At 39.5% G+C, this 12666-nt stretch overlaps 1 protein-coding gene and 1 long non-coding RNA gene across 3 annotated transcripts in view; one reads left to right on the top strand and one right to left on the bottom strand.

Annotated features, from left to right (window-relative positions):
* The window catches only part of LOC139959674 (uncharacterized), a 254502-nt gene that overhangs the window by 17175 nt on the left and 224661 nt on the right, over positions 1-12666 (top strand). The window lies entirely within an intron of this gene.
* The window catches only part of LOC139959650 (uncharacterized), a 34295-nt gene that overhangs the window by 2088 nt on the left and 19541 nt on the right, over positions 1-12666 (bottom strand). The window contains exon 4 of one of the 2 annotated variants that reach the window (XM_071957441.1): positions 9621-10161. The exons of the other annotated variant lie outside the window; for it this stretch is intronic. Within the exon in view, the coding sequence (XP_071813542.1) occupies positions 10088-10161 (74 nt within the window). The 3' untranslated portion in view covers positions 9621-10087. Of the gene's footprint in view, positions 1-9620; positions 10162-12666 lie in introns of those variants that run through there. 2 annotated transcript variants of the gene reach the window in all.

Here is a 12666-nt window from a genome sequence, read left to right as displayed (position 1 = left end):
CAATGAGTTTACACAGTTGGAGACCAAATGTGCATTTCAATATCTCAAACAGACCATTGTTTGTTTTCAAATTTACCATAGGCCTATTTCTGAAATATCATGGGGAAATAGGAATAATTAATATCCTCTTTTTTGAACAAAATTAGGACTGGAGAAGAAACATTATACAAAGTGGCTATTCTTACGACTAGTCGTAACAATAATTCCCTTTCACGCATGCGCAGTTGCTTTAACGCAGCTATTTTTACGACTAGGAGTACTATTTTTACGACTAGGAGTAACAATATTTCCCAGTTAGGGGTTGGGTTAGGGTTAGGTTAGGGGTAAGGGTTACCGCTACTACATGCAAAGTTGCTTTATTTACTTCATAGTGCATGAATTCGCCAATGTCATAAGAATAGTTAATAAATCATTGTTACGACTAGTTGTAAGAATAGCCACGGCCAACATTATAAAGCTAGACCAACCTATCTGGAAGATCCACACGAATCTTCAACACGTCCCTCATCATGAATTTCGTTTTCAGATAATTAGGTGCAGATGCTATATGAGCTGTAAACGTTAACATAAACTTAAGTGCTAGGCCTTTGCCTATTTAATTATTAGGGCCTAGCCTACTCCAGTCTCACTCTGTGTGTAACTTGAAGTCATATGGACGACTTGTCAAGTAACGCAATAACATTATTCTGTGAAAATCCGACCACTTTTACTTGGTAGTCCTCAACACAGTCACCGGGCACACATGCATTGCGTTCATATCAAAAATAGGAACTGAAGGCTTCACTTGTTTGGTTGATAAAGTGACTGTAAGTATGGGCCTTGGCTATTACTAACGTAATTCCATGTACACCACTGAAACCGGGGTCGGCATAAGGGCGCAGACATGTTGTTTATCCAGGAAATGCCTGCGATTGGCTGAAACCCTAAATCTTCTCTGAGATCTATTTTGATTGGTGCTAACATTCTGTGACAACGTCGTAGTGCTAAGTCGCGTCTTAGTGGTCTTAAGACGCATCTTAGTGAATAGGTCTTAGTGCCGGTTTCACTAAGATCACTAAGTCGCGTACAGGACTTAGTCCACTTTTCACTAAGTAGCTTAACGAGACTTAGTCTACGTCTCGTCTTGACGAGACTTAGGGACTGATCTTAGTGTATTTCTAGTCATGTGATCGAATTGGCGCAAAATTTAAGCTGCTATATATATATTTTTTTCTCCCCTTAGGCTGCCCGAATTTTTCAGGACTTTTGCCCGAAATTTTTGTCCTCTGGAAATATATATATATAAATATGCAGTAGCTTGCCCGAATCTTTTTCAAATTTTTGCCCGACAATTCCATGATTTTCTTTACTTAACATCATGATGCCCGAATATTTCCGTGTAACACCACCCTAAGCGCAGTTCATCTGGGCTACCACGCTTTTTGCATGATCAATTTTTTTCTAACTAGTCAATTGTATACCTGGACCAAGGGCGGCGGAACCGGGGGGGGGGGGGCACAGGGGGCAGGTTAAAACTGTGCCTTTTTTCTACATAAAAATTGAGGTGCCTCAAGTTAGCAAGAGGCCAGGGAACCAGAATGAACACTCGGGAAGGGCCGTTTCCGGCCATCTGAGGGGTTTGTAAAACCAAAAATTTTCTAGTACGCTAAGCGCCAACCGATGGTGGCGCTCCGCTCAGATAGTCGTGCATACAACTTTGCAAATCCTGACTAAGCCCGTTGTTAATGAATTTCTGTGGGTCAAACTCAAAGCTATTTCGAATGGAAAAAAATTGTTAAGATATTAACAAGAAAAAAACTCTAATTCGGAAGATTCCTACATAAGCAACTAGCATGATTTCACCACATTTTGTCTCAAAAGAAAACTTGTTCCTTGTTTCCCAATTTGCGCATTGGATATTGCAGTGCTAGTATGTATATTTTCCTTGGGGGGGGGGGCGTTGATGGAGTGATGTGTATACACAAATATGATAATACAATAAGAGATATAAAGGGTACTAAATATAAGGCATGCATCAGTCCAATCGAATTTCTGCAAAGTGCCCTTGAATGTCGGTGCCCCCCCCCAGATTAAAAGTGCTTCCGCCGCCCTTGACCTGGACATCCCCAACATGAGTGTATATAAGAAACATTTTCTTTTTCATGGATGGTGGGGGGGGGGTGCCTACAAGCCTAGAAGTACAGGTTTATCGTACTCTTTGCTATATACTTTTTTGTGAGACAAATTGCAGTCTCACCCGACACGCGACATTATCCCGCCTACGTGTCGTTGAACAATGTATGTTTTCAGGGACGTAGCCAGGGGGGAGCAGGGGGAGCGACAGCTCCCCCCTTTCAGTGTCGATTTTTTTTTTAAACTGTCGTTTTTTAGCATGGTATGTTGTCAGTGCTCTTTTGATCTTGAATACTCGTCAGCTCCGTTAACTCGATTGTAACATTCACGCCTACTGATACTTACTTAGTTTGGCAGATGCAATTAGCTAAATTTACCTTATGGCCAATTACAAGCATACAGTTGGCCACTGCGTAATAAAATACATATTGCCTACCTAACCGCACTCTATGGAATGTCACGGACTGTATGCACAACAACGTCGACAACGTGCGTTCAATGAGTCGTCCTAACTTGTTGCACGAACAGCATGTTATGAAGCTAAGCTAGCAATCGTACGTGATACGCACTTCCTATAAATAATTATTACACTGCTAATACACTGCGATAACGATATTTGTTTTTAGGCCACTGCATATCTGGCTGTATTACAAAATATGAAAGTTTATATTGTCCATCAGTTAAGTTCGTCAAATGTATTAAAGTCCAGACATTGGACAATAAACAAGAATCATCCTACTGGAAAACTTGTAAAAGAGCACTATTTTTGTCTTTCTGATATATTATGTAAAAGAACATGTAAAAGAATTTAAACAGGAAAGAAAACCTGCTGATACTGATATCATATGATCAGGGCGTAACCAGTATGTAGCACGATAGTTTCATTCAACACTCTACCCGCCGAAAAGACTATAGGATCCGATCTTGTCAGTTTTTTAACATGTAGTTAAGAAACCTTTTACGCAGATAATATTTCAGTTGAGAAAACACTTGAGAAATTTGCATCAGATGGCAATCGTCGGATAGCTCTCGCCTTCTCTTATTAGGCTAACTTAAACATTTACTAGCTATACATTTGTATCAAAGACATTTCTGGACTATCTTTGTATCTACAAGTATCAGAAGTTGAAAAGTAAGACTACTCTGTACATGTACCTTCAAGGGAGGCGGAACCGGGGGGCACAGGGGGCAAGTGCCCCCACTTTTCCTCAGGTTAAAAATGTGCCATTTTTCTACATAAAACTTGTACTCTTGATCACCTTATTAGGTCAGCGATATTTCAGTAAGAGATCTAATCCTAATTTAGAACTCTCAGGGGCGTAGCCAGTATGTAGCACTGTAGGCCCGGGCCTACACTTTTTTTGGCCAAGTTATCTTTTTTATTAGAACACCCATAATTCAAATCCATAAGCTTGCTGGACGAGTTTAAGAGTCTAGACAGGAAAAACTATTGAAATGAACGTAGCAAGATTATGGCTAAATTAGGTGACCTATTCTTCTGTCATCTAGGCTGTCATTCATATCGCGTGCCGTTTCATTCAATACTCTACCCGCCGAAAAAGACTAGGATACGATCTTGTCAGTTTTTAACATCTACTTAAGAACCCGTTTACGCAGATAAAATTTCAGTTGAGAACATTCCACAGTCAAATAAGCCTATCGTTGATTAACAGACTTTATATGTATAGAGCTGCAACACTTTGTTGCCTGTTGTTGTCGCGACCGGCGTTGCAAGTTCCAAAACAGCCTTTTCGATAAACATTTACTAGCTACAGTTGTATCAAAGACAATTACTGGCTATGGTTGTACCAAAGACATTTCTGGCCTATCTTTGTATCTACAAGTATCAGAAGTTGAAAAGTAAGACTACTAATACGGGGGGGGGGGGCGTTGATGGAGTGATGTGTATACGCAAATAAGATAATACAATGAGATTTATAAAGGGTACTAAATATCAGGCTGCATCAGTCCAATCGAATTTCTGCAAAGTGCCCTTTGACGTCGGTGCCCCCCCCCCCCCCCCAGATTAAAAGTGCTTCCGCCGCCCTTGTGTACCTTGCTAATGTTAATACATTATGTATGATTGAATTACGGTACTTTTTTAACTCGTTTATTTTTTGGGTTTAAAAGTGATATTGAATGAGGTGTCTCAAGTTAGCAAGAGGCCAGGGAACCAGAGTGAACATTCGGGAAGGGCCGTTTCCGGCCATCTGGGGGGTTTGTAAAACCAAAAATTTTCTTGTACGCTCCGCTCAGATAGTCGTGCCTACAACTTTGAAAATCCATATCAATCGCAAAAAGTGCTCCCCCCCCCTTTCAAATTCCTGGCTACGTAGCTGTATGTTTTTTTCTGGAGGTAGCTGAGTACTGTGTTAAAATAATAAATAAGGTAACTAAATAGGAGCTTAAGAAATATACTGTCCCATTTTTCCCTTTCAAAGTGATTTTACCATTTTTACTTCTTCTAATTTACCAAATTTTTGGGGAAGTGTAAATTTCTAAAACGTGAGATTATAAAATAAAGAATGTTTAGATGCAACTTGCAAGGCCTCAGAAGTGCCGTTTCCGGCAATCTGAGAGGCATTGTGTGCCAAAAATTTTCTTGTACGCTACGCGCCAACCGATGGTGCCGCTCCGCTTAGATAGTGTCACGGGAACTTTCGGGCACAAAAAGTTCTGCCCCCCCCAAACTGAAATGGTCCCGTACGCCTATGGATTTCAGCCAGAATCTCGACCAGGTTTAACTTTGATATCGTTACTTCGAGATTTATTTAGTTGTTTTCCAGCACAGCAGTGCACACAGTTTTCTGTAGTAGTTGTGCCTATAAGCCATATTATTATTGTTATTATTATTATTATTATTATATATATATATATATATATATATATATATATATATATATATATATATATATATATACATATATATACATATATATATTATTATCATTATATATATATATAAATATATATATATATTTATATATATATATATATATATATATATATATATATATATATATATATATATATATATATATATAACACGATGTGTCACTTCGGGTCGAAAAAGTGCTCGATACACAGGGTAGAGCTTTATTTATCACAAATTGGTGGATCGGATCTTGCTACTTAAAGTTTCACGCCGTAGCGATCTTCAGGCAAGTGATAGACTGAAACCTAATACCTCCTACATATATATACATGTATGTTAAGGCTTTTTTCTAGTACGGTTGAGTGATCTTAAGTGTCTGCATTTAGATACTAGTTCTGTTCGCTTGTTGAGAATTCTTTCCTTTTGAGAGCCTGTGTCTGGAGGAGAAACTCGCAATCATCAACGCACACTCTCTAAAGGAAAGAATTCTCAACAAGCGAACAGAACTAGTATCTAAATATATATATATATATATATATATATATATATATATATATATATATATATATATATATATATATATGTATATATATATCATATCATATTGGAAATAAAACAAAATCAATTCTTGTTATTTTGCAGGATTTCACATATTACATATCTCAGCGCATTAATCTTTCAAAGCACAAATTTGGTTGACGAAACTTCAGATGTTAAAATTAACACTAAAAGCCGAGAGTGCTCTCTTTCACCCAAATTTACGAGAATCGCATGCAGTTGGTAATCTGACCTCTCGAATCGACCGTAATTACGTAACTGTAACATCACCGCCAATGTTGAGCTCAAATGGATAGGCTGCGTCAACGAATAAACGGTAACAACAGACGAGATGCAGACACGACACGAGAATTAACGTTTCTCAATTTTTATTAATCTCCTTTGCCGATTTCTCAATCATTCATCTGTACAACCGATTAGGATCAATCACAAATCAATGACTATTTACAATGTGCTCCAGCAGTGGCTCTTGCTATTCATAGTATCGTAGCCTTGGAACATTCTTTATGAGGATCCGTGTGACGTAAGCACACGCAATGCCATACTTTCTCAAAACAATGAGCACTGCTGAGATAATAAGGTAGCCGCTATAAACGTATACACGCAATGTAGGCAACCACTGCATAACGGAACATACCGCTCACGGCACTCCGAGAGGGTCCTTAACTGTGTAGCGCAAGAGCCATTTTGTGTGTGTTTTGACCTGTATTTTCATGTATATTTAGTCAATCATTTTGGACCATCCACATTTTAAAAGCTTAAACTGTTAGCTTTCTGGTGGTGTATGCCTTAATCCATATATATTTTGGTAACCTTACGCCAATTTTTAATTAAAAAAGTGATTTTAGGATATTTTCAATGAGAGTACACTTGAAAACCCTAGTTTTTCCGCACTGTGTGGGCTATTTTTGCACCGTAACTTTTGTATGCGAAGTCCTATAATCCCAGTTCAAACGGTGAATTAAACCATGAATATTCATCACGTTTTCTACCGATTCTTAACTAAATTGACCAATGAGAACCTTACGCCAAATTGCAAACTAAAAAGAAATCAGGGATATTTCTTCTATTTCCCTTTGTTCTCAATGGACATGACGTCACGATACTGTACTCAGCACACGTTGGGGAATGTGCATTCAAGAAGTGTTGTTGTTGTCTTCGTTTGATTGTGATATCCTGAGTTATTGTTAGATTTAACTCAAAATGCTTCTCAGTAACTTTCAGAAGACTTTATTTATTCAATTAATTGTAATTTCGGTTGAAAATAATACCTCCAAAGTGACATTTTCTGTATCCTTTTGAACCTGTTTCTGACCACGCGATGAAACGACTAAGTTGGAACGTACCAAACCACAGTTTGTGGGGTATGTAGTTGTTCTAAAGAATATAGTTCTGTACTGTTTAGCACGCAATATAGCCTTTAAGTGTAAGGTCTATACTAGCTGCGTATAAGACTGTATTACTGATACTGTAGCCTATAGACTAATTCAAGTACAAGTCGTAATGGGGGTTCGGTCTAGTATTACATTGGTATTAACCCCCTAATGTATAATGGAACAGTCCCTGACGCTCTCCGCCATCGCGTAATTGTCCACAGAGCAGCGGGGAAAAGTAGGTCAGCAGAGAAACCGCAAAGCTGTGCTTGCTGCACAGCCAATTCTTAGTTTTCGCTGTGAGCGTTTTGGTCTAAAACTTTCCGTTATCAGGCGCGTATCCAGGATTTTCTAACCCGGGGGGCGCGAATTACTATGTAAGCGGAGCGCCACCATCGGTTGGCGCGGAGCGTACAAGAAAATTTCTGGTTTTGATACCCCCCAGATCACCGGAAATGGCACTTCTCGGGCTTGAAAATGACCAACCAGATGTACACTCTTGCCTGAGAACCGCAGTATTTCCAAAAAAAAATTTTCCATCCATAACCTTTTTGAAGGTTATTTTGGGGGTTTTTTTTGTCACCAGTCACACATCATTTTCGACCTCATTGCTTGTCCTATGGATCATTGCGTTTGTAGGTGATTCTACGTCACGGCCCACAATATCCGAAAGCCCCACTTTTCAAGGTTTTAAGCCCATTATTTGTTGAGAATTTGAAAATCCACATTTCTCGTGAATAAAATCACTTCAGAACATACCCATAATGTTGCACAAAATTCAATCTATGAACCATCAATATAGAAAAACCTCCTTTAATTTAACCCCTAACAGACAGGTCAAAACTGCACGAGTAGAGGAAAGTATGATGAAGAATGTTGGTGAGGAAATTTTCGAAAATTCCGACACAGTTAATTTATTGTAGAAATATTGCAACCTCTTATAATGGCTATAATAACACTGCGTTGAAGGAACAGAAAAATAGCAGATATTTCCGATACCAGGTATATCGAAACCGAACACTACACACATAGGCGTAGGTCCCGTAGGAGGCGGGGGCTGCATCCCCCCCCCCCCGCAACCAAATTTTCCCCATTTTTATCTGGCACCTACTGAAAGAGAAATACATAGCAATGAAGAGCTTAAAAATGATCTCCTTGGTAATTAAAATAAAGTTGTAAGCTTGGCCGATATTACTATTGTAAAAGAGAGCTTTGACATAAATGGATCTGTATGCTTTTTCTCCATCTACATAAGACATTTGGTTGTTTACATTAGCATCCGGCGGTATACTGTGCAACTTTCACGGACCGTACGGTAAACGACGGCATGCGATGTAATGACCGATGCTTGCTTATATGATATTGGCATAGATATGTTGAACGCGCGAATCCAATTGGGCTCCTACGCCTTTGACTACACACATAGACAGTTTTTGGGGCTGTTCATCCTGGAACATTCATTTCAATGCTCACTGATATGATGTTATATCTGCTCTTTGCTTTACAAATTCGAACAGGCGTGTAGCGAGTAATTGCCAAGGGAGGGGCGAAGCCTGTAGGCAAACTATCTAAGCGAAGCGCCACCATGTGTTGGCGCGAAGCGTACAATAAAATTTTTGGCCGAAAATGCCTCCCAGATCGCTGGAAATGACACTTCCCAGGCCTTGTAAGTTGCATTTAACATTGTCTATTTTGAAATTACTAGCGATGTCATAAAGAAAATTTGCTCGGGGGGGGGGGGGCGGTCGCCCCTTCCCGAAATGCGTCATGTTCCCCGACGACTCGGTCGAGTTCAAGACCAGCCACAGTTGGTTCCATATAGCACAATTGTACAATTGTTTAAGGCGTCCATACACACACACGCGTTATGATAGACCATATATAGTATTTATATAGATACATTAGTGAGAGAGGAAAAATAGAAACGTCAAAAATGGAGTTGTCGGTGTAAGGGGTAGGGTGAGGCGCATACCCCCTCCGTAATCCTTGATCTGTCATTGGCTACCCTGTGTATATAGTAGGGATCAGCGCTTTAACTATGACTGTTCCTCTTTCTCTTCCCGAGGTCTTGGCTATCTTCTACTCCCCCTTTTCTCCTTTTCCTCTCTTTTTTCTTTTTCTTTTCCCTTCCTTTCTCTCCCCCTTTTCTTTTTCCCCCTTCCTTTCCCTTTTTTCTTCTCTTTTTTCTCTCTTTTCCTTACCCGGGGGGCGCGCGCCCCCAACGCCCCCCCCTGGATACGCACCTGATTATGCTACGACTGTTGGTAAAGGCCGACGATTACACTATACCTTCAGGTCGTCCAGGTTCCCTTGTGTTCGTATAATTGTAACATGTTTGCCAACAATACATCAATAGCTAGTAACCGACACGCAGTAAAGTCTCCACAAAAAGGGCATTAACGTTTACAGTAACTCTCTATAGGTAACCCGTCACTCGAATATATGTATAACATATATGTGCAAGCAACATAACAATGGTTGATCGTCTGATATGTAATCAGAGTATCCAACATCGGCCACTTCGGAAGCGGCTTTTTTTTCTGGACTGACTGGCTGCGACTGACTGGCTGCGGTAAGTCGAAGCTTTCATAAACCCCCGACCCCCTGTCACGTGGTACCTATTTCTGACTTTGAAAACGCAAAACTTCCTCGCGTTTGATCACACCCCCGGTGTGACAGTACAGAGTTCCCCCTGTACAAAGTGTCCGCGGAGACACCCTGTACCAGCATATTTAGTTCGGTCGGACATTATCTGCTGAAAATTGTGTCCCCACCTCACAGCAAATATAGTTCAGCCGGACTAAATGTCCTGGTACAGAATGTCCGCAAATACTTCATAGTATATTTTGTCCCGCATAAAATGTAGGCAATTCGACATTCAAAAGGCAATGAATTTCATTATTTATGTATTTTAGATCCTCCTTATAGCAGGAACTCGCGATTATATCAATCATTAAAACAGATGCATACATAGTTAGATGTTCATAACATAATTGAGGCATTGTGCGTTGCTACGAAACACAAAATAAAAGCGGGAAAAAGAAGAAAAAGTAACAAGTCTTCCATCTGTAAAAGATGTTAATCATGTTTTTGTTGTGATTGCTGCTATTTAATCCTCCGTATATGTTGCATGTTGTATTCGGCCACTATACTGCGTTCATAGTCATCTTTACAGACGGTGAGATCGCATCAACCTAACTTCCTTCATAACGGAGGGCGGGTACGGGATAGGGCAGGCAACAGCTGCAACAAAAAATGATAATTGTAGAGGTAAAAGACTACGAACCTAAAGGAGATCAAACTTCATTGTAGCCGTATTTCCCCGACACACAGTAGGTAAGATTTGGCAATTATGGTAATTGTACTTCATAGATCTACGAGAGTTGCCTATAGCTAATATGAAATTTCATCCGTGCGTAAAGCTCATTATAGGACGGGAACCGAGGGTGTTTTCAAGTTACATCCTAAATGAAATCGGCAATGTTGTATACAACACTCGGGCCCATACACAGAAATGTGAGTGCAAGGAGGGAGAGGGGGAGAGGGGGGTGGTAAGTTATCGATTTGTGTCCTGGAGAGGGGTCTTCTTAAGTCCGTGACCTATCTGTGATGAGTTCCAAAATATATTTGTTTCTAATAACAACCCTGAGGTAGCTGGAAGATACTTCCCTGACCTTGAAAATGTCATCACTGCCCCAACCCTCTCCGTACGGGCCTGACACCTGTTTCTCGACTTTCATTACCACTTGTTTACATTCCGTACTTTTCTCACTCAATCGTCAAGTCAAGGTGTTCTCCCTCTCAACAAGGTGGAGGGGACATGCCCCCAACTCCTGCACCATAAACCCCGTTTTGATGGTCATGCATGAAGCAAATATATTTTATTTTAATTATCATTTCAACAAGAGTTCAAACAATGTACAATTCATAATAACATATACTTTATGACCAATAGTCAATATTATCGACAACAACAAATAAATCATTAAACTTCAAATAAAGACATCCACCTATGCCATCTGATATCAAAAGCATTTTGCTTCCAATTAGTTTGATACATAAACTTTTCTTTTGAATAAAAATTCTCTAAATCAATTTTACCATAGTTAAAGGAAGGTTTCTCATTTTTAACCTTACTTTTGTAAACACAAAATTTCAGAACCAGAAGGATGTTATTAAACACATAGTCTTTGTACAAATAATTTCCAAACAGAACAAGCTCTTTACTAACTGCAATATTGATATTCAATTTGATTTGAACCCAGATTTGAAAATCCCTCCATACTTTCTGGGTGAAGCTGCATTCCCAAAATAAATGAATTACACTCTCATCTGCCACACCACAAAAAGTGCACAATCAATGGTTTTGCCAATTTTAACCATGAGAGTATTTGTCCCTAAAATTCTGTTAAGAAGACGAAATTGGAACCAACGGAGCTTCACCTCAGAAGAACATTTCCAATTGTATGAGCACACCTTATACCAATTACTTCAGAGACAAGAGCCCAAGGGCACTGTGGTTCCTTGCGTAGGGGTATATGACAATACACATAATATTATCAAGCAAGATTGGGCTCAAATAGTCCAAGTAATTGTGGTCCTACATGTACCCATAAAGTAACCAACACTATAGCCAACACTTTTGTGATCACAAATTGTGATCGGATTTTTGATCAAAAGGCACTTTTGAGATCAAAATATGGCGTCGAAAATGAAAGAAACATAAGGTCACCTACAAGCGGGTCAACAGATATGATAACATTGGTGACCTCAGATGACATGACCGTTAAGTTTGAAAATGTTCCACCACCCCATTCACAACTTGTCCCAAAATATCAACCGTGTCACACCGTTGAACTTGTATACATAACTTCACACACAAAGGTCACCCGGAGGTCAACCAATAAGACATTTTTGATCGGTGAGACCTATATAGAGCATCAAGACTGTAAAAATTCAAACATTTTTTCTTTGCCCATTTTCTCCCCCCCCCCCAAAATACTATTTTTGTTATCATTAATTGACCTTTGGTGACCTCTAATCACATGACCGTTAAGTTTGAAAATATTCCCCTATACCATTTGCAACTTGTCCCAAAATATCAACCGTGTCACACCTTGGAACTGGGAGTTATTGCATTAAATGTCTGAAAATTAACTTTGACCTCGTATAACTTCGCACACGAAGGTCACACGGGGTCAACCTATTGACTTTTATGATCAGAAGGTACCTTTAACATCTGAAAATAGCATCGAAACTGTAAAAATCCCCAAAACACGTAAAGGTCACCAGAGGTCAAATTGAGGTCAAGGGTCACCCAGATGCGGGTCAACAATTGGATTACATTGAAGCAACTCCCAACCCTAACGGACAATTTGTTCTAAGTTATCGCAAAAATACTATTTTTTATCATTAATTGACCAGAAGCAATTTGCATTCCCGACATCACCGCCGAGACAGTCGCGAAAGCATTTGTCACGAGGTGGATCGCCATGTTTGGGACTCCGTCGACAATCACGACCGACAGAGGCGCACAGTTCGAGTCCGCCCTGTTCAAGCAGTTGATGCTACTGTTGGGAAGTAAACGTATATTGAGATATATATTTATGTATATTTTCAAAGTTAAGCAGGGAGTGCTCTACTCGTTAAGACATAAAGGTTTTTTAGAACACTTCCTTTCACAACTAGTTTTTAAAATTATTATTATCACATGAATGCTGTGATTAAACAAACAAATACATAAAATGT

This window comes from Apostichopus japonicus, chromosome 19 (genome assembly GCF_037975245.1).
Source record: "Apostichopus japonicus isolate 1M-3 chromosome 19, ASM3797524v1, whole genome shotgun sequence".
Classification (NCBI taxonomy): Eukaryota; Metazoa; Echinodermata; class Holothuroidea; order Aspidochirotida; family Stichopodidae; genus Apostichopus; species Apostichopus japonicus.
This window is presented reverse-complemented; position numbering and strand designations above follow the sequence as displayed.